The following is a 24,560-nucleotide window of genomic DNA, read 5'->3' as shown; positions in this document are numbered from 1 at the left end:
CAATCGCCCTTGCACACTTAGAGTGTTTAAAATACAATCCTTGTATTTGTTCTCATCTCGGAAGCGCTGGGCTTGGTCTTTGTTACCTATTGGGTTTCAGGAAGGCTGACTTGAGATGCGGCGTTGCCATTTTCTGGGCTCTCACTAATTTTTTTTTTTTTTTTTTCCGGCGCTGGCAGCCTGATCCTTTGTTGTTGCCTCCTCTGCATTCATCCTCTCTGCCCTCGCACCTCCAGACAGTGTGATGGTTCCCCCCCCCCCCCCCCAGTCCTCGCGCCGGGAGCTCTGGAAGGCCACCTTCCCCGGCATCCGAGGAGGCACCGCTCTCACCATCCCGGGGGCGGAGGGGGGGGGTGTCGTTGGGCTGGGACCGCGCCACGCCGGGAGCGGACCCGCTTTTGTGTCGCTGTTTGTCTCCGCAGCCGCTCGACCCCGGGCTGGAGGCGCGCGGGCCGCGACCCCCGAGGAGGCGGGGCCTCGGCGCGGGGCTCCGCCTGGTGTGCATTTCACTGCTGCCGCCGCCGCCCTGGTTTGTTCAGATACTCCGCCCTGCCCCTGCCTCTGCACCCAGAGCCCAGGACGCTGCCGCCCGGATCCCTCTCGGGCCTCGAGCCCGCCCAACCCCGCTTTGGGCTTTTCCCCGAGCTTGCTGGCTTTGCCTCGTTAACCGCATCCTGGAGCGGCGCTTGGCAAAACTCAGACTAAAAAGAGAGGGTGGGGGGAGAACAAATTCGATGCACCCGTCCGGGTCCTCCAGAGTTTGTGAAGGGTCGTAACCATGACCGAGTCGGGGGAGATAAGTGAGTTTGGCTACATCATGGAATTGCTAGCCAGAGGCAAGGTAAGTGCTGGGGCGCGCGGTGTCGCGGTCTGGGCCCCCACCCCGGCCACTACCTGGCCTGTCACTGTGGGCGTCCCGGTGCCTTCCAGCGCCCGCGGAGGGCGGGGGCCGGAACCCCGGGTCCGCGCTCCCAGCCAGGGCGTCCCAGCAGCTGCAGAATGCAAAGTAGCCGCCTTTTCTTTATCGCGCCGCATCTCTGAAATGAGCCAAGGGGACTTGGGCAGCTGGGCGACGGCGGGGGCTCCTGGGACGGCGAGGGGCGCGAGCTCAGCTCCGGGAGATGGAAAGGAGGGCGGGGCGTTGGCCTTCGGCGGCGATCCTCGACGCCCCCAGGACTGCCCAGTCGTGGTGACTTCGAGTAGGTGACCTCGAGCGTCCAGGCGCGCAGCGCGGAGCGGAGCGGAGGGTCGGACCAGCGGGTGAACAGTCGGGAGGCGGGATCGGGTTCAGCGCGCAGTGCGATCGTGAGGCGGGTAAAAGGCAGAACCCCAGTTCGCAGGCCCTTGGCGTTGTCAGCCCTCTTTCCAGGTCCGTAGCCGCTGTCCGAGGCCGAGAACATTTCAAGCAGTCTGCTTTTGCAGGGGAGGCTGAGGGGGATGCCAAGGAGCCGGATTTCAGGGAGGCACCTGTCCGGGAGCCCGTTCGAAACCCGGGCTGGCGCCGTCGGTGTTGCCTCGCGACCACGCCCTCGGCCGGCCCCGGTGGCGCCCAGCCTAGGCAGAAAGCTTGGCGGCAGGCTGGCCTCCGCGCTGCAGCCGAGAAACTGTCCAGGGAGGCACCTGAGTGCTTTGTCGGCCGGCGGTGTCGGGAAATGCAAAGCTGAGCCAGGCGCGCTCAGCCGGGAGTCGCAGCAGGAGAGAGAGAGAGCACGAAACCGCGCCTGCCTTTGCCCTCTGCACCTGGAGTTTCGATAGGTGCTGGCATGAGGGAGAGAAGGACTTCCTGCGCGCAGTCTTCAGAAAGGAGGATGATCCCGCAGCCCTGCTGTGAGCATCTGAAACTTCGGGCTCACACCTCACCAGCCCCAACTGCGCCAGGTTTTAGCTTTCAGAGCAGGCAGTCCCAAGGCTCCCCGCCGGCGCGGGTCCCCGCACTCCTAGATGAAAGCGTCCCCGGGGAACCGCGCGCCTCCCGGGATTCTTTCTCCCGTTTTGCAAACACGGAATACACTCATCTGAAATAGAATGCTGGTTAACATCTCCAAGATAGAAGCTGTGCTTCGGACCGCCCCCCGCCCCCCACCGTTGACACCCGGGGCCCAGAAGTACACGTGGAGGACCCGCTTTCCACTTTTCTTTCTACCCTGAGCTCTAGCCTGCACCTGGAAGGGGCCTCCGGCGCGTGCGTGGGAACACCCGGGCCACCACATCCAAGCTTCTGTCGCCCAAGAAGCTTCAACCTTGGCCACCCGCTGGGCCTAGGGTGCGTACCACAGCCCGCCCCACCCTTTGGAGGGCCCACCCTGGGAGGAAAGGAGAGGGCCAGAAAGAAGGAAGCGCCGCTTGGAAGGAGGAGACTTGCAGCCAGGGGGTCAGAACCCGGCTTTCTTAAGCGCACCGCAGGATCCAGGCCGTCCATGATCTCTGGGGGCTGGGGGTGCGGAGGAAACAGGATGCCTTTTGCTGATTGCAAAATAAATGGACCGCTCTTGATGGGGAGGAGTGGGGTGATTGAGAGGTGAGTTCTTCAGAGGGAATCAGAATTGTATTCATTGGCTAATACTTTCCTTCAGTACAGGCCCAAACTTGCAGTTCTGAGAGAATAGCTCTGGGGCGGGCCCCAGGGATCTGCGTGTCGACACCCCAGGTGATTATGAAGCAGACGGATGAACTTCCCATAAACACCAAATGGGCAACTAAGGCAGCACCATTAGTGAACCCTTAACACTTACAATAAAACCAAAACCAAACCGCTCAGAGTGAGCCACGTGTTCACACTGTTCTTTCTGAAATGAAACGGGGAGAGCAGAAGAACCTGGCTTCATCCACGGGGTCTGCATCGCTCAGTAGCCACTCACTCGCTCGCTAGGCCGACCCTCTACACCAGGCTTCCCGCCAAGCACCTGCAGCAAGCACACGAGCAGCTTTCTCCACCGACTTCCAAGGTCAGAGGCGTGGGTGTCTCTCTGAAAACCTCTGAGGTTGGGAAGCAGGCTCTTGCTGTAAGAACTCAGGACAGTTCCGCCCTGGGCCTTTTTTTTTTTTTTTTTTGATGGGGTGGGGGTGGGGGATTAGGAGCAGCCTCCTACCCATTTCCCCTCAAGCTTATTCTCTGCCCACTCTCCTCATACTTCCCGCCCCCACTTATGTGTGTGATTACACAGGATTGGGACACTGAATACCTCTGCGAGCACGAGCCAATGAATAGCAGACCGTTGAGATTCACTTGCTTTCTTTTCCTTTGGGAAGTTAGACCCCACTTTGGAGTTCAGACTTATAGTGTAAAGGATACTATGAAATGGCGCTAATGACACCAAGTCTCCCGAGTTAAAGGAGAGCAGAGGCCCATTATCTTCCTGCCCCCTTCCCTCCCCTCCCCATCACTCTCCTCCACTGCCCTCCCCACCACGCTTCCCTTCCCTTCCCTTCCTTTCCTTCAAAGTTGAGACCAACAGCTTGACCATCATCCTAATTGCTTTTGCTTTTCTCTGATGGCTTTACAGCTTTACGACATTAATACGTGCTTGTTCGCGTGTAACAGACTTTACACAAAGTTTTACAGAGTAAAAAAAATGGCACTTCACTCCCACCTCCAAAACCCTGCCCCCCTCCTCCTGGGAGCTGCAGCGTCTTGTGTGTCTCTTTCCAATTAAATTAGCTTATTGTGTGTTCTCTGAATGTGTGTGTGTGTGTGGGGGGGGGTGGGCGGTGAGGCCACATTCATCTGAGGGTAACCTAAAACCTGCATCACAAACTTGATCAACCTATTTTGATCAGCTTATTTCACTCTCTTGTGATGATGACTTTAATATTTAATGGACACAGGATTCTCTACCATTGTGGTCTTTCTGCTCAGCAAACCATGACCTGGAAGTATAGTTGATGCCTGTGATAATTCTCAGGAGGTTTAAAAATCAACGTACATGGACCGCCTTATATTTCACTCTCAGAGACATTTGTGCCACTTCTGGGAGATGCTTTTTGGGCTTTTGTTTGTTTGTTTTTGTCTCTTTTGTATCTCATCCCTTTGGACTAAAATAGACCTTTCCAAATCTGTGGTCCACGCCAAGGATTACTCAAAGCAGTATTTTCAAAACTTTTGGGCTCTAGAAGGGTTTGGCTTATTAATTTTTTTTATCATCCTCATTCACCTTTTCCCTTCACACCATCACACACTCTGGAACCATATAATGAAGATTTGATGACAGTGGAAGAATTGTCCATACAAATGGAAGAATTTATATTTAGGGTACCTCTTTATATTTAGACAATTTAACACATTTATATTTATGTATAAATAGTCAGAAAGTACTATTTGGTTTTTGTTTTTTTAAAGTTTATTCATTTTTGAGATTTGAGAGAGGCAGAGCATAAGCAGGGGAGGGGCAGAGAGAGAGAGAGAGAACAGAATCCGAAGCAGGCTCCAGTCTCTGAGCTGTCGGCACAGAGCCCGACGTGGGCGTGGGGTTCGAACTCAGGAACCGCGAGATCATGACCTCAGCCAAAGTTGGATGCTTAACCAACTGAGCCATCCAGGTGCCCCTAGAAAATGCTACTTGTTTTTCCCATAGTTCAATAGTTCCTGTTCAGACACCTCCAAGGAGTATAATAGTTTGAGCAGAATAAAAGCAGCTTTGGAAAGCTTACTATTTAACTTTGATAGAGAAACAGGCGATGATTCCATTATCTGGTGAATTATTACTTTTAATTTTGAACATCTCTGAAGCATAAAAACTACAAGAACTTTCATAAGCACAAAATTTACCGTGAAACAAGAAGATACTTGTATTCAGAAAGAATTAGGTTTAGAAAATCCTCAAATCTAGACTAATGGAAAGTCTTAAAACCTCTCCTGGGACCAAAACAAAAATACCACCAAATGATCTGTTTCAGAAGGCTCAATAGGTACTTGCTCACACAACCAAAATCTAAACTGGGTGATAATGCTAAGGTTGGGTCCACTGCAAAGTATTCTTTAAAATATTTTTTTATATCCTGGGATAGGGTGAAATGTGTGCGTTGTGGGGGGTAGGAAAGGCAAACAGAAAATTCAGACTTTAGCAATATATTTGCAAAGTAGCCAATTTCACAAATATAATTTTCCTCTGTTTTTTTTTTTACTTTGTTCAATAGATAATTTGAAAAAAAAGGATCTTAAACTACTTAGTCATATAATGCTTAAATCATATTTTTTTGTGCAACTATGAATTACATGTTGCATATTTATCTGTGGGCAGTGCAATAGGGATGCTGGAGGGAGACTCAAATTTGAATCTCAGGGTTCTTTGGTATCTGGTCATGTGACCTTGAGGGTATTACTTAATCTCTGGTTGAAGGTGGAGAGCCCTGTCCTGTCTGAAGGGAATCATACCTATTCACAGTGTTATTGCCAGGATTAAATGAGTATTTTACAGAAAGTTCCTAATACTGTTCTTGGCACTGTTCTTAGCTGCCATGACAGCAGGGTTTGGTTTTGAGACACATTTATCCAAACTGTGATTACTAACAAGTGGAGATGGGGAGTTGCCAGCCAGGTAAAATACAGGATATAGAATCACATTTGAATTGCCGATAAACAACAAATAATTGGTTTAAAAAATTTTTTTAACATTTATTTTTGAGAGATAGAGTACACAGGTGGGGGAGGGGCAGAGAGAGAGGGAGACACAGAATCCGAATCAGGCTCCAGGCTCCCAGCTGTCAGCACAGAGCCTGACATGTGGCTCGAACCCACAAACTGTGAGATCATGATCTGAGCCAAAGTCAGATGCTTAACCCACTGAGCCACCCAGGTGCTCCAACAAATGATTGTTTTAATAGAAGTAGGTCCCTTGCTGTTTATGGAGCATACTTACACTAAAAAAAATTAATTATGTGTCTGAAATTCAAACTTACCTGGGTGCCCTGTGTTTTTGCTAAACCTAGCAACCCCAAGTGTAGGAATAACATGTAGTCCAAGGGGACCTGCTAACAATGTCTAAATATTGTTGTTCACCTCAAGTTGGCCAAGGGTGACCAGCCAGTTCACTCCTGCCATTAATGGAAAAATGTCTGCCAGAGAGATGCTGTGTTTTTCTCATCAAATTTCAAATTACTGGGCTGGTGCTGTTTAGTAGGGAAGTGTCTATTGGATTTTCTCTCAAACAGACAAAAGCTTAAAAGGGAGGGAAGATAAGGCTTACAAGATATCAAACACTCATGTACGAAATGAGAGTATGTAATCGTGTTAAACTGAGCGGAAAGATTGTAAGTGCCAAAGGAGTTCAGAGTCAGGAGCTGATCAATGAAAACGAGACCAAGGAGGGAGAAGGCTGTAGATCTGCAGCTTGAAAGATGAGGAGGAGTTGGCTGGGCAATGGACATCTGAACTTCCGGCCTCCCTGGCTCCTCTCCCCTGAGGTTGTTCCCATAGAAACACTTTCTGACAGGTAAGCTTGGACTGTCACAGGCTTGGGTCAATGATTGATAACTGCCATTCATTGTCCTTTGCCTGTAACCTCTTGATGCCCACTGGCATAGATAGTGCATGTGCCAATCTCCTGGGAAGCCCTGTGATTTACGTCATTGCTGTCTTGTTCCTAGGGACTCTTCATTTTGTACCCAGGTTGTCCATTGACTAGGAGTCCCCAATAAGGGGCAAGGTGGAGGAGGAGGTGGCTGTAATCGCCTAGTTGCGACTTCTTGTTCAGCACATGTTAATGGAATGGCACCCTGGCTGTTTGATCTCAGACCAAACAGATTAAGAGCCAGTGGTGTTGCACGGCACTGACTGAAATATGCACCATGGTCATTAGGACCTGACTGTGCCAGGAACTTAATCTCCTGTTGGGTATTAGGAGTCGGTATGGAAAGAGACCAACCAGGTCAAGTGTAGTGGATAGCCTAAAAGGTAACAGGTTTACATTTTAAATGTCAGGTAATGAACACTTACTGAGCCTCTCTCCTTTACCAAACCTGAATGGTGGTGGTGGTGGTGGTGGTTGTGTGTGTGTGTGTGTGTGTGTGTGTGTTTGGGGAGTGGCAACTGCTGGTAGCTGAACTAGGGGAAAATTGACAACATCCTTCCCTGACCTTTTGGGCTTGATGAAATATATAGATGCAAGACAGCTCATGCCTCTGTGATAGAAGAGCCATTAAGCAACACCGGATGAGATAATGTATGCAAGAGTGCTGAAGGTCTGTGAATTTGGTGGAGGCGGTGATAGGTATGGAGTAGGCTTCCTTGTGTTGAACTTTGACCTGTATTTTATTTTAATTTTTTGGTGTTTATTTATTTTGAGAGAGAGAGAGTGGGAGGAGGGGCAGAGAGAGGGAGACAGAGAATCGCAAGCAGGCTCTGCGCCGTCAGTGCAGAGCCCAGTGCGGGGCTCAGTCCCACCAACTGTCAGATCACGACCTGAGCCAAAGCCAAGAGTTGGTTGCTTAACCAACTGAGTCACCAGGCGCCCCTGACCTATATTTTGAAAGAAAGTATTGGAGAGGTGCCTGCGTGGCTCAGTCATTGAGAGCCTGACTCTTGGTTTTGGCTCAGGTCATGATCTCAGGGTTCGAGAGTTCAAGCCCCGCATTGGGCTCTGTGCTGAGTGGAGCTGCTTGGGATTCTATCTCAATCCTTCTCTCTCTGCCTCTCCTCCACTTGTGTTCTCTCTTGAAAATTAATTAATTTAAAAGATAAAGTGTTGGAAAAGGAGGTGCTAGGATACTCCAAACTAGGAAGGGGTAGGTCCCCACAGGACAGTATGTGCAATGCAAATCGGGAGAATAATGATTTAAAAAACAAAACAATACAGATCACTTGTGTCCTTCCCACTTAAAAGCCTTCAAAAGCTTCCCAAAGTCTGCAGAAAAGACGCACGGCATTCAGGTATACTAGACTCCTTTTGTATTATTGCAAGTTTATCACCCCTCCTGTAACTCTTGTCCCCCAACACACAAACATTTAAATCCACTCGCATGCACATATACCCCTCCTGTTATGGTCCTACACTACGCTTCTCGGGGTCTAGGACCACAGCTTTACACTGTCCCTGTGGCAAATGGAGCAATAAGGACAGAGAGACCTGAATGGAAAGTCATCTGTAAGTACCTAATGGATAGGCTGTTTCTGTAATCTAGGCACCGGTAGCAGAGACTCAGGGTGGGCAGGGGAATTGGCTGTAAGGATGAGAAAGGACAGGGATCTGAGAAGAAACCAGAGGATTTGAAGCCTGACCAGAGGTAGAGGGGAAGGAGAGAGGAGGCTTTAAACAACAACAACAACAACAACAACAACAAAAAACCAACCAAACCCACAGAATTTTAACTTGAGGAACCGGGAGAGATCTTGGTATGTTCGATAAGTGGGAAGCTAGAATGTATGGGCCAAGGCGGGGTGGGTAAGGTGGGGTACAAATGACTAGAAAAGTGGGTAGAATGGTTTAGAATGGTGGTTTTCATATTTGGCTATCTTCCTACCAATACACCCCCTCCCCCCTTAAGCTTTTCAAAATTTATGGGTTAATGGTTTAAATGAATATGGATCAAAACCTCTATGGATTAATTATGTAAATTGCATTAAAAAGTTTCCAGAATTAGGGGCTCCTGGGTGGCTCAGTCGGTTGGGTGTCTGACTTTGGCTCAGGTCATGATCTCATAGCTCGTGGGTTTGAGCCTCAGGTTGGGCTCTGTACTGACAGCTCAGAGCCTGGAGCCTGCTTTGGATTCAGAGAGAGAGGGGGTCGGGGGGAGAGAGAATGAGCCAGGGAGGGGCAGAGAGAGCGAGGGAAACACAGAATCCGAAGCAGGCTCCAGTCTCTGAGCTGTCAGCACAGAGCCTGAAGCTGGATTTGAACCCACGAACTGTGAGATCATGATATGAGCAGAAGTCAGACGACTTCGACTGAGCCAGCAACTGAGGCACCCAGGCACCCCTGCTTTTTACTTTTGTAATACAATTTTTAGATATCCTTCCTCATCAGTACGTTCATTTCAGCTGCTGCGCAGTATTCTATGGTATGGTTGTACATCATAGATGATAGATAATATAGATATTTCTTTAAATAAGGTCCGAACAAGGACTTTGTACATGTTTTTGTGCACACATGCAAGTCTTTCAGTAGGAATTTTTTTTAAGTTTATTTATTTTGAAAGAGACAGCGTGCACAAGCAGGTGAGGGGCAGAAAGAGAGGAGAGAATCCCAAGCAGAATCTGACTCTGGCTCGATGCCATCAAGCTTGAGACCATAACCTGAGCCGAAATCAAGAGTCCAAGAGATGGATGCTCAACCGACTGAGCCCCCAGTAGGACAATTCTTAAAGGTGGAATTGCTTAGTCAAAGGTATACGCATTTGACATTTTTGATAGGATGTGCAAAATTTCCCTTCCAATAAGCTGTACCAGTCTACAGCGTCACACACAAAAAGCTTGAATGTACCTACTTCCCCACATTCTTGCCAAGTGTATTAAGATTATATTTGAACTTTGGGGCACCTTGGTTGGCTCAGTCGGTTAAGCCCAACTTCAGTTCAGGTCATGATCTCCCAACCCTGGGTTCAAGCCCCACGACCGGCTCTGTGCTGACAGCTCAGAGCCTGGAGTCTGCTTAGGATTCTGTGTCTCCGTCTCTCTCTCTGCCCCTCCCCTGCTCGTGCTCTCTCTCTGTCAATAAATAAATAAATAAAAATAAACAGTAAAATTTTTTTAAAAGATTATATTTGAACTTTGAGAATCAGGTGGAAAATGCTATGTCATTGAAGTCTGATTTGCATAATGGAGAGCTTTCAAATTTATTTGTGGCCAAATACTGTCTATACAAGTTTAATCTTTAGCTCATGTTAATGAAGTCTTCTCATCTCTTTTACTCAGTTAACTAGTTCGTTTTGGACCAAAGGGCTATTCAAGTGGGCTGATGTGAGGTTACAGCTTACAGCTAGAGGAGAATAATTTAACGCAAAGAACAGTATTAAAAACAAACACTGATTTGTGCTTTTTAATGGCTGAGTCTTTAAAAAGTATATGGGGACATGGTGTGGTACATGATGTAGGTAACCAAATTACGCGGGTATTTGTTATTTTCCTCATTTCCCTCTTGATTAGGACGCTTCACAACCTGGGGGAACGAAGCAGTCTCAACTCAAGCACGCGGGGCCACAGAGAGGGCATTAAACCGGATCAGACTAGTCCAGGCATTGCTTGGCAAGGCGTTCATCCTCTCTACACCTCCTCATCTGTAAACTGAGGGTTTTCCACTAAAGACAACTGCTCTAGCCCCTTGCTGTTCTTAAGTCTACACTGCCACCCCAGTATTTAATCGCCGGGTTGGAGAAGAGGCTACCTACCACTGCTGACCGTGCCGTGGGAAGACGGCGGAACTTTTCACACGGAGAGACTTCTCCCAAATAGAAAATACGTGGGAAGCATTTCAAAGCCTAAACGGGATTCCTCTGCTGCAGCTCCGAGGTCCCTTCACTCAGCTGTTTAGGGCGCCCGTTTTCCCTGTCTCTACGTAAGGATGGAAATAGCCGGCTGGGAAGGCAGTGGCGTGATCCAGTAACACGGCTTCCAACCACCCCAGGTTAACCCGTTTTCGGTTCGCCGTGAAACGAGACAGAAGAAACGCGCTGGAGAGCCGTGGAAGGTGAAACCCGCGCTGCTGGTCCCTGAGCAGGCGAGGCGCCGCGAGGGTGCGCAGGTGCCGGAGCCGCCCCGGACCCGCGGCGCCCCGCGTCCCCAAGGGGGAGCCGCAGGGCGGCTACCGGGGCGGGGGAGGGGCGCTCCCGCGTCGCCGGCTCTGGACCCCTACCCCGCGCCACTTGGCGACAACGTGTTGTGCGTGCCTGCGCCGCGCCCAGGGGTGCCAAAGCAGAAGGAGAATATGAGTGATTCGTGACCAGTTAGGGGACGTGAAGTTCACCCGACGAATTGGGCCGGAAGAGAAGGAGGAAGAGCCGGGCGGGGACGGGGACCCGCTAGGGGAACCCCCGGCCCGGGAAGGGGTGGGACGGGCGGGTCTCGCTCCGGTCGTCTCCCCCGGCGCTCTGTTCTGCGGCGCTCGGTGCTATGGCACCGGGAAGGCGGCCCGGACCCGCCCCCGCCGGCCGTCCAGAGTCGGGAAACGGGGCTTGTAGGTGATGCCTCACATCGCGCTTCACCAAAGCGCAGGGAAAGCAAAATGAAGGGCAGAGGGGCGGTGCCCGGCCAGCAGCCAGAGCTGCAGTCCGCGGATACTCTGCCGACCGCTCCACCCCGGCCCCGCCCCGGCCCCGCCCTCCGCCTCCTTAGCCCCCTCACTTCCGCCCCTCCGAGGCTTCCTACAGCGTCTGGCCGCGTAGGCGGCGGCCGCCCGGGAAGTGGCGAGCGGCCGAGGGGGCGGGGCCCTGGCGGTGGCGACAGCGGAGGGAGCCCGGACCTCGGCGCGAGCCGCACTCCCGCCCCGCCGCCGCCCGCGGCCCCGCCCCCTTTGTGCGGTGGGCGCTGTTGCCCGGGCGACGGCGCCGCCCCGCCCCGGTCCCGCCCCTCGGCGGCGTCCGCGCCCGGGTCTCCGCGCGGCCGCCAGCCCAGCCGCAGTCTGCAGGAGCCGCCGCCGCCGCAGCCGGCCGCGGGGCGGGATTCCGGGGCCGTCGCAGGGAGCGCAGCTCGGCTCTCCGCGCGTGTGCTTTCGCCCGCCCCGCTCCTCGCCGCGTCGGTCCGCTGGCCGGGTCCGGCCGACCAGCTCGCCCTCTGGCTCCGAACCCAGGCTTCCCGGCCGCCGCAGGGACCCGCCCACCAGACCTGCCGGGGCCGCCTGCCTGTTTGGACCCTGCCGTTGATGACACCTGGCAGAAGGCTACTATGGAAGGGGATGGTTCCGAAACGCTGGTGAGTGGGCGACTGGGGCCGCCACCTCACGCTTCCCTGGCGGCTCGCCGGGACCCCCGGGTCTCTCTCCTCCGCCCTGAGCCAGAGGGAGCCTCGCCTCACGAGGAGCGAGGGCGGGCGTGTGGTGGCCCCGCTTCCTCTTCGCCTTCCGCGCCCCGGGTTCCGCAATCCGGGGCGCCCCCTTTCTACGCCTCGGAGGGTCGGATCCCGGGTCTCCTGGGCCCGCGAGGGGGCGCCGCTCGGGAGCGGCGATCGCCCACCTGAGCACCTCGGGCAATCCCGGAGGGGCTCTTTAATGGGGTCCAGGCTGTAGACTTCATTAGCCTCCGGGAGTCGGGTGCCCGTCGCGGCGCGGGGCGCATGCCCCGCCCGTGTCGGGCCGTCCTTTGTCCCGGAGCGTCGCGGAGCCGGCGCCCGGACCCCCGCGGGCGCGGCCCACCCGGCTCGCGGTCGCGGCGCGCGGAGAGGCTCCTCCCCGGCTTCGCCAGCTTGCGCGCGGGGGGCGGGCTTGCCCTGGCAGCTGTCGGGGTGCAAAGTGTTTTTGTCTGAAAGGGTCGGATCGGCAGTTCTTTCCAACTTGTTAGTTTCCGGTCGAACCCCCAGTGATTTTCAGACAGCTTCATTGTGGGAGCCGCCACATCCCATTTCTCTTAATCAGGGTGTTTCCCTCGGTGGATGTAAAAACGGAAAACTCATTTTTTCTTTTGGATAAGAATTGTCTTGTATCTGTCGTGGGTAAAAAGCTTACGTACCGCTTTATGGACCGGGAAGATGGAAATGATTTTAGATCTTCCAGCGGGAGGTAAACCTCCCATCAAATGGGAGCCTATTTTGGACACTCAGAATAATCCCCTTTGAATCTATTTTGGACGCTCAGTTGGGTGTCACGTTCTTGGTGAAATGACATAGGACGTGAATATTCTATTTTCTTTGCCATGAAATGTGGCTGTCTTCCAAGTTTGAAAAACTCGTGACATGATGTGGGCTTTTATTAAATATTTATTGAATGATGCAGCAAGAAACACTTCAAAGACCCATCCACGGTGATAAAGGCATTTCAATTTGGTGCTGTTGTCACGGACTGTTAAAGCACTCAGTGTCGCTTTAGGGGGAATGCGTTTTTATTTAGTTAAACTAAATGAATTAACTCGATGTTGACGTTCTGTGTGTTTCCAGTAGTTGAAATGATTGCACGAGGTCTAGGAGTACTTTCAGATTTGACTGTAAAATGGCAGGGAGGCTGAATATAGATTCATAGCACCTGCAGTTTGGGAGGGGTGTGTGTGTGTGTGTGTGTGTGCGTGTGTGTGTGCGTGTGTGTGCGCGCGCACGCAGGAACTACATATGAAAGGTTGCGAAAACTGGTATGAGGTCATCTAACCTTTGAGACTCCGTGTTTCTCGTGGAAAATAATGCACGCCTGTAGTATGGAGAGCACTTAAATAATGGTGCTTTGTAGTCCTCCCCACCCTTTCAATATTCATAAAGTGCTTTTAAGAGAACCACTTCGATACTCAACGCCAGGAGATGAAGCATTTTAGCTACATTATAGTTGCAGCCTATGAAAATTGGTCACATTTAATGTAGAAAATTGCTGATGGTACAGCTCGTAAATAGATTTCAAGGAAGCTTCCACGAACATACTGGCGAACCCAGCTTTTGCCGGCTCCTGTTATTTGCCACAGAGTTAGTGTGCCCAGGAGGAACATGGTTTCATTCTCAGTATGCCATGTTCTTCCCTTTTACTGTAGTGATCTACTTGTAGGATTTCTCAGATGTCCTAAATCAGTGAATTCATGATGATTTGAGTAACTTCATAACAGATGAAATATTATGGGCCCCTCATATTTTGTGCTGATTTTTCTCATACTTCAGTTTTAACCATGTCAAGTGTCCCTTCTGTTCTAGGAGGTGGGGGGTGAGGGTTGATGGTACGGAATTCCGTTGCCAAAAAGGGACTTCAGATTAAACACCTGAATTCTTAATTCTTTTGGAAGGGTGAACACACATGTTTAATGGGGTCCAGGCACTTATTTTGATTCTGATTTCTTTTCCTCAACTCCAGGTTACCATTAAGAATATCGAAAGAGAGCTCATTTGCCCCGCATGCAAGGAGCTTTTTACCCATCCGTTGATTCTCCCTTGTCAACACAGTATCTGTCATAAGTGTGTAAAAGAACTCTTGCTGACACTCGACGATTCCTTCAACGATGTGGGATCGGACAATTCCAATCAGAGCAGTCCTCGACTCCGGCTCCCCTCTCCTAGCATGGACAAAATTGACAGAATTAGCAGACCAGGTACGTGCCAGAAGCTTGGGGTCTGGGAGTTTCCGTTGTGTCTATGGAAGGGAAGTTACTGTTGCCACTTTGAGGGTTGATCTTTCCAGGTGAATTAATTAAAATTAGTTGTAAAGGAACCGTTCCCTCTTTGAAAATGTCAAAATGAACTCCTCACTGTCCTGGTACACACTGAAAGTCGGGGATTGAACACCAGCTTTGTGTTAGACCCCTCATTAACTGTATTTAGGGGATGTTCTGACCCTGTGGTGTCCTTTATACGAGGGATGGAGTAATGGACCACAGAAGTACTTACTAGGGAAACATCTGTCTCTGGTAATATGTAAATAAATATGCCGATTAAAGGATGAGACTCCACAGTGACTACTCCTAAAAGACTTTTTAGATGCGTTATTTGGTATCGTTTTGTTCTACCTGAGGATTCTGTTTTCTTCGGCCATTTTTAATCCATGTTTTAGAAGAAGAATTTTGAATATCAACTAAATAGTGGCGGAACTCTGTCGAAATGACAGAAGTAGATCTAGATGTGTGGTACATCTGTCTATACAGCCAGAGCCCTTATTATGCAGCCAGAGTGTAAATTGTTTCCCTTTGGGATGGTGTTGCTTTCTTCTGGACATCCATTGCAGGATTAAGGTAGATCAAAACTAATTTGAAATCATTGGGAACAGGGCCACTGAGAATTTCAGGGCCAAAATCAGCAGTGAGGAAAGACCAAGGGGAGGCAGAGCTTTGGGTAGAAATACCGCAGTGTCACGTTAGGTTCGCCCTTTGTTTGAAGGAGAGTCCTTGAGTGGCTCTGGGCACCAGACTGTTGGACTTCGAGGTTTTAGTTTTGATCCTTTAGGCCATTGTGTTTATTTCTCCCTCTTACAGTGTAGGAATAATTTTTTAATCTTATGTGTTAAAAAAAACATATCGGAAGAGAGTCTCCTCCTCCTTACTTGCATTTAGCAAATGCTGTCCCTTTTGGTCCACACTGGGATGGGGAATCTCTTGGAGCAATGTTGGTGTCCTTGTGCTCCATCAGACACTGGATAAGAGGGGATTTGTTCTAAGAGTCATATTAGGCTGTTTTAAAAACATGTATTTTACTTTAAATGGTAATCACGAATTTCTCGGAAGATTATTTTGCACACATAAAAAAATTAGAAGCCTATATAAAAAGAGGAGCATGAAGTAGGTGGGGATGTAGGGAGTATGAGGTCAGAGAGGGTCCTGCCTTTTGTGAAGTCATCACTTGTATGTTTCCCTCCCTGCTAGGAGCTAGCTGTCACACGGAGGAGGGAGGAGAGACATTTCAATAGCTTGAAATCCCCTACCAGATAAAATGAAGATATTCTGTTGGTAGATCCTCCCTGGCTAATTAGGGATCCCTTACTGACCAAGAGAGATTCACTTTTTGTATATTAATATATAGCAGGTATTTATTAAATATTAGTACTTAACATTCAGAGGAATTTTAGTCACGTACTAATATTTCTGTAATTAGATTGAGCTTATGTACATATTTTACGAAATCCTGTATCTGTTGCGGGTTTTTAATCTTAGTACTTGGTTGGTTTTTATATGTGATTCATATGGAGAATGAATGAAATACAGATGAAGTATGTGTCTAGCAAGATGAGATATGGCTGTTTTTAAGAGCTCATCTGACAGTACTTGGTGGATGTTTAATAAATACTTGTGGAGTGGTTGTTGAATGTTGTGGGATTTCTACAAAGCATGCCATAGTGGCTTTTATTCTGTAATAGTGGTGTTTTTGTCCAGAACAAGAGATCCATTCCATCATACTTGATGGTGTCCAGATGAGAAATAGACTTAGTGACATGTTCCTCCCTCTTTAGGAAGAACTTACAGTTTGGATCATGTCCCAGGGGGGGGGGGGGAAGCGAGAAAACTCTTCTGGGAGGAGCAATTACAGGAAGTCAGAGTATTTAACTTGGAGAGGGGGAGAGCGCAGGATATGGTGGTGGTCTTGCGGAAGAGAACAGTAAGCTGGGGATCTTCACACAGAGGTTCCCTATCAGTGAATGGTGAAAGAGGAATGCAGATTTCAGCTCGGTGCGTAAGAAAACACACCCCACAGGCTTTCCCAAAATGAGATTGTCAGATCCCTGTCACTGGAAGAGATCAGATTTAGATGCTGCAGGGCCCAGTAAACACATTAGCGAGGCAGGCCCCCGGCATAATAAATACAGGAACGCCTTTCATCTTACTTGATATGGAGATAGACGAGATTTCATTTTCCCGTTAACTCAGCTACCATAGGAAAACCAGCAGCCTAGGTATCAGCAGCCAGCTGTCTTCCAGGCCTCCCCTGTTAGAGACAGTGGCGCATGGTTCCGGACCTTAGACTAGAATGGACGCCTTGTCTAATGGGGCAGTAGCCACTTGGCACTAGTGGGTTTGGGGGTGCCAGACATTCCCCCTCCCCCCGCACAAGAGCCTGATGGTGGGTTTGACATGTGATCTTTTACATGTGGGTAGTTAATTCAAATCATTTAAAAACCACGCCAACTCAACAGGATAGGGCAGCCAAAACACATCTTTGACTGTGACCCATCCAGTGTTTGGGCCATCAGTATTTGGAGTCTTTTTTATTTTTTTATTTTTAATGTTTATTTATTATTGAGAGAGAGAGAGAGAGAGAGAGAACACGCATGGGTGGGGGAGGGGCAGAGAGAGAGGGAAACAGAATCCAAAGCAGACTCCAGGCTCTGAGCCATCAGCACAGAGCCCAACGTGGGGCTCAAACTCATGAACCATGAGATCATGACCTCAGCCGAAGCCGGATGCTTAACCGACTGAGCCACCCAGGTGCCCCTGGAGTCTTTATTTTAAACACTGGTTGTGTGACCACCATTTGACCTCCTGTAGAGGGGATTTCTGCCTTGGGTGCTGGGTTGAGCCCGTTGTACGTGAGCAGCCAGTACAGAGAACTTCTGCATTTCATTCATTCGCTCAACAAATACTTAATTTACCTGCTGGTTGCCAGACATGGCCCAATGCTGGAGAGGCATGAACAAGATAGATCCACCGCTCCTTTTTAAGAAGCATATAGTCCAGCATTGTACAGAGTCTTCATGTACACATGGAGAACACAGTCCTCCATCAAGAAGAGCGTACAGAGCAAATTAACAAATACAGATGAAGAACTCAGGGTGGGGAGGCTCCAAGTATAGTAGTCACTTCTCAAATGAATGCAGATTTTAGGATTGTCCTCCTTTTCATGATACCAGTTTTAAATTAATAGAAGTTACTGTATCACACATATAATGCTACCCTCCATTTATGGGGCCTTTGGCTCTAATTCCTCTTTGGAGAGATTGAAAGAGAAATTTATAGGGAAGTAATGCACCCCCCCCCCCTTTCCCTTCTGGCAGATTTTTAAAAAGGTTTTCATCATTTGGACATACTCGGGGAGGAAATCCTATTCTGAGCAATTGGTGTGGGAGGAGCAGATTTCTAAAAATTGGTTTTGCTCTTGGTTTGCCAAAGGGATTAATTAGACCAGTACTGTCCTGTATAGTAGCCATAAGCCACATGTGGCTATTGAGCACTTGAAATGTGCCAGCTGGAACTGAGATTGCTGGAAGTACAAAATATACTCTGAATGTCACACACTTAGAATGAAAAAAGATATAAAATGTCTCTAATGATTTTTATCTCTGTTTGCATTTTGATGGGATAGTATTTTGGATATATTGGGTGAAATAAATAGCATGTATGATTAAAATTAATTTCACTTATTTCTTTTTAATCTGGCCACTAGAACATTTAAAATGGCATATGTGGCTGATGCTTTTGGGCTCACATATCCCTTTTGGATATTGTTGCATTGGAGATTGGACAGATTTTTAAAAAGGTGCCCTGAAAGGAGAGTAGGGTTTGTGTGTATAACACAGTAACACATTCAGTGATGTAAAAATAGCCATTTTACTCTACATTTTGGGTCACACGTATGCAAGGCTTTTCCTGCATTTTGTATTTCCTTTTGTCAGGAGGATAAAATCCGCTTTAACAATGTTTATATGCAGTGTTGATAATACATCGGTTAAAAAAAAAATCAAACAAAAGATGCTTGATATTGCTGTGTATTTTCAACAGTTACCAGAAATATGATTGCTTAAAAACGCAAATCTATAAGATAAAGTTTAGGCCTCTTAAGTGTTGCACCAACAATGATTTAATTCTGGGCTCCAGGATCAGCCTGATGAATGTTTTTACAATGATGGTTTCATAAATACCACGTGTGCCAAGGAGAAACACATTTTCTTAGTGTTAATTCAAGAATTGTGTTATGTGCAGGACACAGTTGCTGCTTTATCTTTTGTTAACAAGTTGTGAATCTTCTCTTTGAAATTAAATCCTAAATCCAGCTTTCTGTTCATTGTTCACAGCATCACAACGGAGATCTTTGGGGTGGAGAGGTAGAAAATGCTTTTATTGCTTGTGTGGCCGCAGGCAGTATAGTGTTAGATTTAAATTGAGTAACCGTGTATACGTAAAGTTGTTAAACATCAGTGGTCAAGTGTTCAAAATTCTGTAGAACGTGAACACATTTGGGCTGAGTGACTTAAAGGTCAACAGGACTAAATTTCCACGCGAGGTCTGGTGTTTTTAAAGGGAGCACTGATGATTAGCGCTTCCGTTTTGTCAATCCGCGTGACAAGATACTTTTGAAGAAAATGACATACTCTTGTGGATCACCTTAAAAATCCTTTACGTGTAGTTTGGTTAGTGGAACAAAGCTTGTATTCACGGCCATGTTGCTACCGTGAAGATCTTAAATCAGCTAGTGCCTTTGTATTTAAAAATTTGCTTAAAGGTATCGGTAATTTTTTTTGTACCTAATTATATAGGCTTAGCTTGTTTTATGCCCATGGTGCCTTTCCTTTATTAATGTTTCAAAGTATTTGAGTTTTAACATTGAGGTCTTACCCACTTGTGGGTAAATAACATAAACTGCTTTTTTAGGCTTTCCAAAGTATCTGACTCCGAATGAAAGGCCAACCTACCTTATTAAAAAACACGTGTTTTTATTCCAGTTGACCTTTAAAGTAAAATTGGCTACTTTTCTTATAGAATGCTGGTGATACCATATATCTTATTGGAGAAAATAAACATCTGGAATGTTATCCCTTTTCTGTCTTCCTTACCTTCCTGTCTGCATGCCTCCATTTACAGACCTTCTCATTACTTCTAAAAGCCACATGTAATCCTTTCTCTTACAGGCTTTAGTGAGTCCCCGAGAATTTTAAGCATTTTGAGATTTAGTAAATAGGAGGAAAGGTAGGAGCAGTTTGTTTAAAAAAAGTTCACTGCTTACTTCCTGTTTTTTACCCAGGCAGCCATTGAGAAAAAGATTCTGCAGGTCGAAAGTGTCCATAATACTCAAAGGGTAATGGTAACGCCTGGCCGTCAGATTGGTTACAATGTGCTACAAGAAACATTAAGGTGGCAGTACCATCCGTCAGCCCGTTTTCAAGCATAGACGTCCAGCGGGATAGTGGGAGGTTGTCCACTACCTGGCTAGCAGGTAACAGTGGGGAAGTTGTCTGTAGCCAGAATATGGGACAGGATGCAGCTCGCAGAGGTTTTGAACCTGTCATGAAATCGACTCGGTTTTGAAATACTTCATTTTCTCTTTGATGTTTAAATGAGAAATCATAGTGACCAAAAGCTGATTTTGGGGGAAGATTTGCTCTAAATCAATTTGAAGACGTTTTTTTGGAGTCTTCATTTTAAAACTGTGTCATGATTCATACCCATTTAATATGTTTTTGAAATAAAGGTATACGGGGAAAAGAATGGATTCTGCAAAGTGACAATGTTCACATAATCCTGAACGATTGGCCCCATAAATACAGTTCGACATATATAATTGCATTGCTTGGCCTGCATTGCTTTCTTACCTTTCAAAGCCATCATTACTTTTTCTTTTTCATTAAGTCATGCTGTTGAGGAGTATTATCCAATGGAACATTCTAAGTTCAAGGGAATGTTTGTTTGACCCAGCTCTGTACAGTATGGGAGCCAGCAGTCACATGTGGCTCTTGAGAATTTGAAATGTGGCTAGTGCAGCCGAGGAACTGAATTTTTTTTTTTTAGTGTTTATTTGAGAGAGAGAGAGGGAGGGAGGGAGTGGGGGAGGGCAGAGAGAGAGGGAGACACAGAATCCGAAGCAGGCTCCAGGCTCTTAGCTGTCAGCACAGAGCCTGATAGGGGCTCGAACTGCAAGATCATGACCGGAGCTGAAGGCAGACACTTAACCGACTGAGCCACCCAGGTGCCCTAGAAACTGAATCTTTGATTTAAATTTAAATAGTGATATTTGGCTAAATTATTACTATGGTAGACAGCACAGTTCTAGAGAGGAAAAAGTTGACTCTATTACATTTTATTCTTAGTTCCCCTGTCTTGGTTTTTTTTTTTTCCACTAGATTTACTTCCCAGAATATCTTTAGATGTGTTCTGTTTCTTTGTTGCCCCGAACATATGTTCTATTGTTTGTTTTTGAGAACAGTGGTAAAAGTCCATGACAGATGAAATAAAAGATAAATGTCTTCGCATTTGCCAAAAAATATGAGAATTTTTTAAAGATCTGTTAGGAAAACAGCTAAGATTTATTGATTTAATATTTTGCCTGATTTATGAAAATTAGTGTGATGCTTGATACCTTATTTTTGTTAAAAGTTAAAAGAGGTTTACAGAAAAGGGACACAACATCTTTTTTGAAATTTCTGAACTTGAAGACCACAATCTGGGTGTCACCAGTATACAGGTTAAAGCATGACTTTGTTGTCGTGATTTAATTTGGTTTGATCCTGTCACTTAAACTGATAGCAACCTTCAATTCATAAAACCAGTGATAAATAACCCATTTTCGTTAAACATTGTCTGTTGGGATTCTCCATTTTAATTTCTGTCACCTGGTTCACATGTGGAAGCATGCAGTTAAATGTGACTTTCCATTACTTTCAACTTGACCACTGCACTAGATCACTTCCAAAATTATGTGGCTTGTTTTGTTTCACTGACTGAGATTTTTCATTGGCATGTGTCTTAAAAGTGGCTTTGCTGCTTATTTCGTTCTGTGCCTGCTGTGTTGTGAAATATCTCGCTTGGACTGTGTTGCATGTTTTGAGAATTATTAGAATATACTTTAAATAGACTTTTCAAACTGTTATGGGGAAACTTTTTTTTTTTTTTTGGTATGTGGTTTTTTTGTATGTTTAGAAATGTAAAGGTTAAAATATCCTTGAAAGAAGATAATACAAGTATTCTGCATGTTTGTTAAGTAAGTAGTTTTTGGGACCCAGTGCACTCTTAGCATGTTGTAAAGTCACTTCCAGTGGAGAATTAAATATGCCAAGACATTATTAATGTAGCTGTAGAAAGACCTTTTCTAAATGAGTTGCACCATTCATTTTCCATACTGGATACACGGCAGAGTGAAGGAAGGCTGTAGGTTAAGGAGTTTGTGTTTATATTTAGGTGATTTTGTGGGCAATCAAGACTACATACTCTAAGGGTAGATTTATAAATGAGAGCGGGGAATTAATGGCATGCATACACCTGTGTTAAAGAGACAACCCCCCCCCCCCCCCCGGATTCTCGTGAACCTGTGGGTAAGGACGGTCGTGTCTTGGTTTCTTGATTTGTTAAAATCCAGATAATATTGAACCAAAGCATGCTATTTAAGGTCATTCAGTGTATTATGTATAGATTGGAAAGTTACTTGTAATACTTTTTGGGTAGCTTTTGACTTAACGAGTTAAGTAATTTTAATGATTCTTTTTTTCAGGTCATAAGAAGATTCTAAATGGTTGGTCTCTCTTAAAGTCACTAGATTCTAGGTCTATGGATGGGCTTTTCACTCTTTTATAGATTGCACTCCATTAACTAATGATTTTGCCTACCCAGATAAAACAATACTACCGTGGGAAACTCTCTTTTGCAGTGGTCCTTAACCATTTTGTGGTTACGTATGTCTGAGAATCTGATCATAGCTATGGATTGTTGAACCAGAAAATAAGCATAGGTATATTGATGCAAAATCTTGCGTACAATTTCGAAGAGTTTGCCAAACGATTTGGATCCTTCTGGAGCCTATCCATGGAGCACTGGTTAGGGACTCTTGTTCATTTATGTCTGAATTCATTTCCTAGTCATCAGCCAAGGCTGTCTTCATTTAAATGAAAACGAAATTACTTTGGAGGTGACATATAAAAGTCATTATGTATAATTATATGATTTCAAAAAAATCCTGACCCCGTGTAGTATTGTATTACATGTTTTTTCCTTATATCTGTTTGATTTGATGTGGTTTTGTGTGGGGTTTACTATAGAGGGTTTTCCTTTCTGCTTTGATTTAATACCTATTTAACAATTTGGGCTTGTCTTTTGCATACCAAGGAAAAACAAGCATGAAGCATTTTCAGAATACAGACCAATTCAAGCGGAGCCACTTTGAGTATTAGTTTGGGAGTGGGTATATATTTGTAGATTTCTCTTTCCAAAATCTCTCTTCTTTTGTCTTCATTCTGTTGGTTTTCCTACTGCCGTAACTAAACAAGGACTTCCAATTACACAGGCTGGAAGCGCAGCTCCCTGACCCCTAGGACCACCACTTTTCCTTGCCCTGGCTGTGAGCATGACGTGGATCTTGGAGAACGAGGAATCAATGGTCTGTTTCGCAATTTCACTTTGGAGACCATTGTCGAGAGGTACCGGCAGGCAGCCAGGGCAGCCACGGCCATCATGTGTGACCTCTGCAAACCCCCACCGCAGGAGTCCACAAAAAGTTGCATGGACTGTAGCGCGAGCTATTGCAATGAGTGCTTCAAAATTTACCACCCGTGGGGTACCGTGAAAGCTCAGCATGAGTACGTGGGCCCAACCACGAATTTCAGGCCCAAGGTAAGAGAAGTTCTGATTTAGTTAGAATATCAGTATTACAAAAGGAATTATTACAAGACTAGAACTTGACAGGAAGGGACGCCTGGGTGGCTCAGTCAATTCAGTGTCCAACTCTTGATTTCGGCTCAGGTCATGATCTCATGGTTCTTGAGTTCGAGTCCCGGGTCAGGCTCTGCAATGACAGTGCAGAGCCTGCTTGGGGTTTTCTCTCTCTCTCCGCCCCTACCCTGCTTGTGCACTCTCTTTCTCTCTGTCAAAATAAATAAACGTTAAAAAAAAAAAAAAAGAACTTGACAGCAAGAATGGAAATAACTTGAAAAGCCTGTATGGGGGGTGGGTGCAGGGCACCTGGCTGGCTCAGTCAGTGGAGCGTGTGACTCCTGATCTTGGGATCTAGAGTTCAAGCGACGCGTTGGGCATAGAGCTTATTTAAAAATAAATCCGTAGGTAAAATGGATGGTACATGCACATAGAAACGTGTATGTTAAAATGAGCACATAAAAAAAAAAAAGCCTGTACCAGAAACCAAGGCCTGGTGTTTGGAGTTAATTTAGTCTGTTGTTAAACATCCCCGCAGCCTAAAGGCAATATTCTGGTTCACCGGGTTACAACAGTGTAATGCAGCACAATGCACGAAGGTGAAGGTTCTTAACGAAAGCTCTGCAAATAGGGGAAAGGTTGAGTTCTCTCCAAGATTGAAATGATTATCAAGTTAAAAAGCTTTGTGCTTTAATGTGTTAGGGTCACACTTGTGTAAAAGATTTTGATTGGGAAACATTTTTTTTTGACATTTTTAGTTAGCTACAGTTGTGCTTTAAGTAAGTAAGAGTAAGTACAGCCTAATATTTTGGAGCTTGTGGTATAATGTTAATGTAATATCTGAAGTGGAAGTCATATTTCTTAACCTTTCTGGGTAATTTCTATGGTCATGCTCAAAAGAACTTTATGCATTGTTGTTTGCCCTGCTTTGTGACTGACAAGAAGAATGTTTGGATAGCTTCACTAATACTGCTTTCTGATTTATGCAGATTTAGAAAAGCTAGTTGATTCTTTTGGTTAAAGTTCTTATTCATTACAACTTAGTAACTTGTGTATGAAAATTTATTTGCATTCTTGAGCCCAAAACTTTTCTCTTTAATTTGTAATAAAAAAATGGGAAAAAAAATCCCCAAAGTTATCTTGAAACTATGAGCTGAGTATTTGTTGTATCATTTTTTTTTAAATGTTTATTTATTTTTGAGAGAGAGTGTGTGTGCACGAGCAGGAAACAGAGGATCCGAAGCGGGCTCTGCTGACAGCAGAAAGCCTGATGCAGGTCTCGAGCCCACGAACCAGGAGATCATGACCTGAGCTGAAGTCAGACTAGCTTAACTGACTGAGCCAGCCGGATGCCCCCATCATTGTTTTGTTTTGTTTTGTTTTGTTTTGTTTTGTTTTGTTTTGTTTTGTTTTGTTTTAGAGACAGAAAGTGGGGGCGCAGAGAGAGAGGGAGGGAGGGA

The 24,560-nt window shown here is 46.5% G+C and overlaps 1 protein-coding gene across 2 annotated transcripts in view; it reads left to right on the top strand.

The window, feature by feature from the left end:
* The first annotated feature begins 701 nt into the window (after positions 1–701).
* TRIM36 (tripartite motif containing 36) overlaps positions 702–24,560 on the top strand; it is a 44,994-nt gene continuing 21,135 nt past the window's right edge. Inside the window, exons 1-3 of one of the 2 annotated variants that reach the window (XM_047083486.1) lie at positions 702–841; positions 13,902–14,136; positions 22,736–23,061. In XM_047083486.1, coding sequence (XP_046939442.1) covers positions 779–841; positions 13,902–14,136; positions 22,736–23,061 — 624 coding nt within the window. In that variant the 5' untranslated portion in view covers positions 702–778. Of the gene's footprint in view, positions 842–11,599; positions 11,837–13,901; positions 14,137–22,735; positions 23,062–24,560 lie in introns of those variants that run through there. The other variant, XM_047083478.1, reaches the window with a different exon arrangement.

The sequence above is a fragment of the Lynx rufus genome, unplaced genomic scaffold (assembly GCF_022079265.1).
Source record: "Lynx rufus isolate CCGP_SWC_20201006 ecotype Redwood Valley unplaced genomic scaffold, mLynRuf1.p SCAF_1, whole genome shotgun sequence".
Lineage (NCBI taxonomy): Eukaryota > Metazoa > Chordata > Mammalia > Carnivora > Felidae > Lynx > Lynx rufus.
Note: the sequence above shows the minus strand (reverse complement) of the source record. Positions and strands in the feature narration are given on the sequence as shown.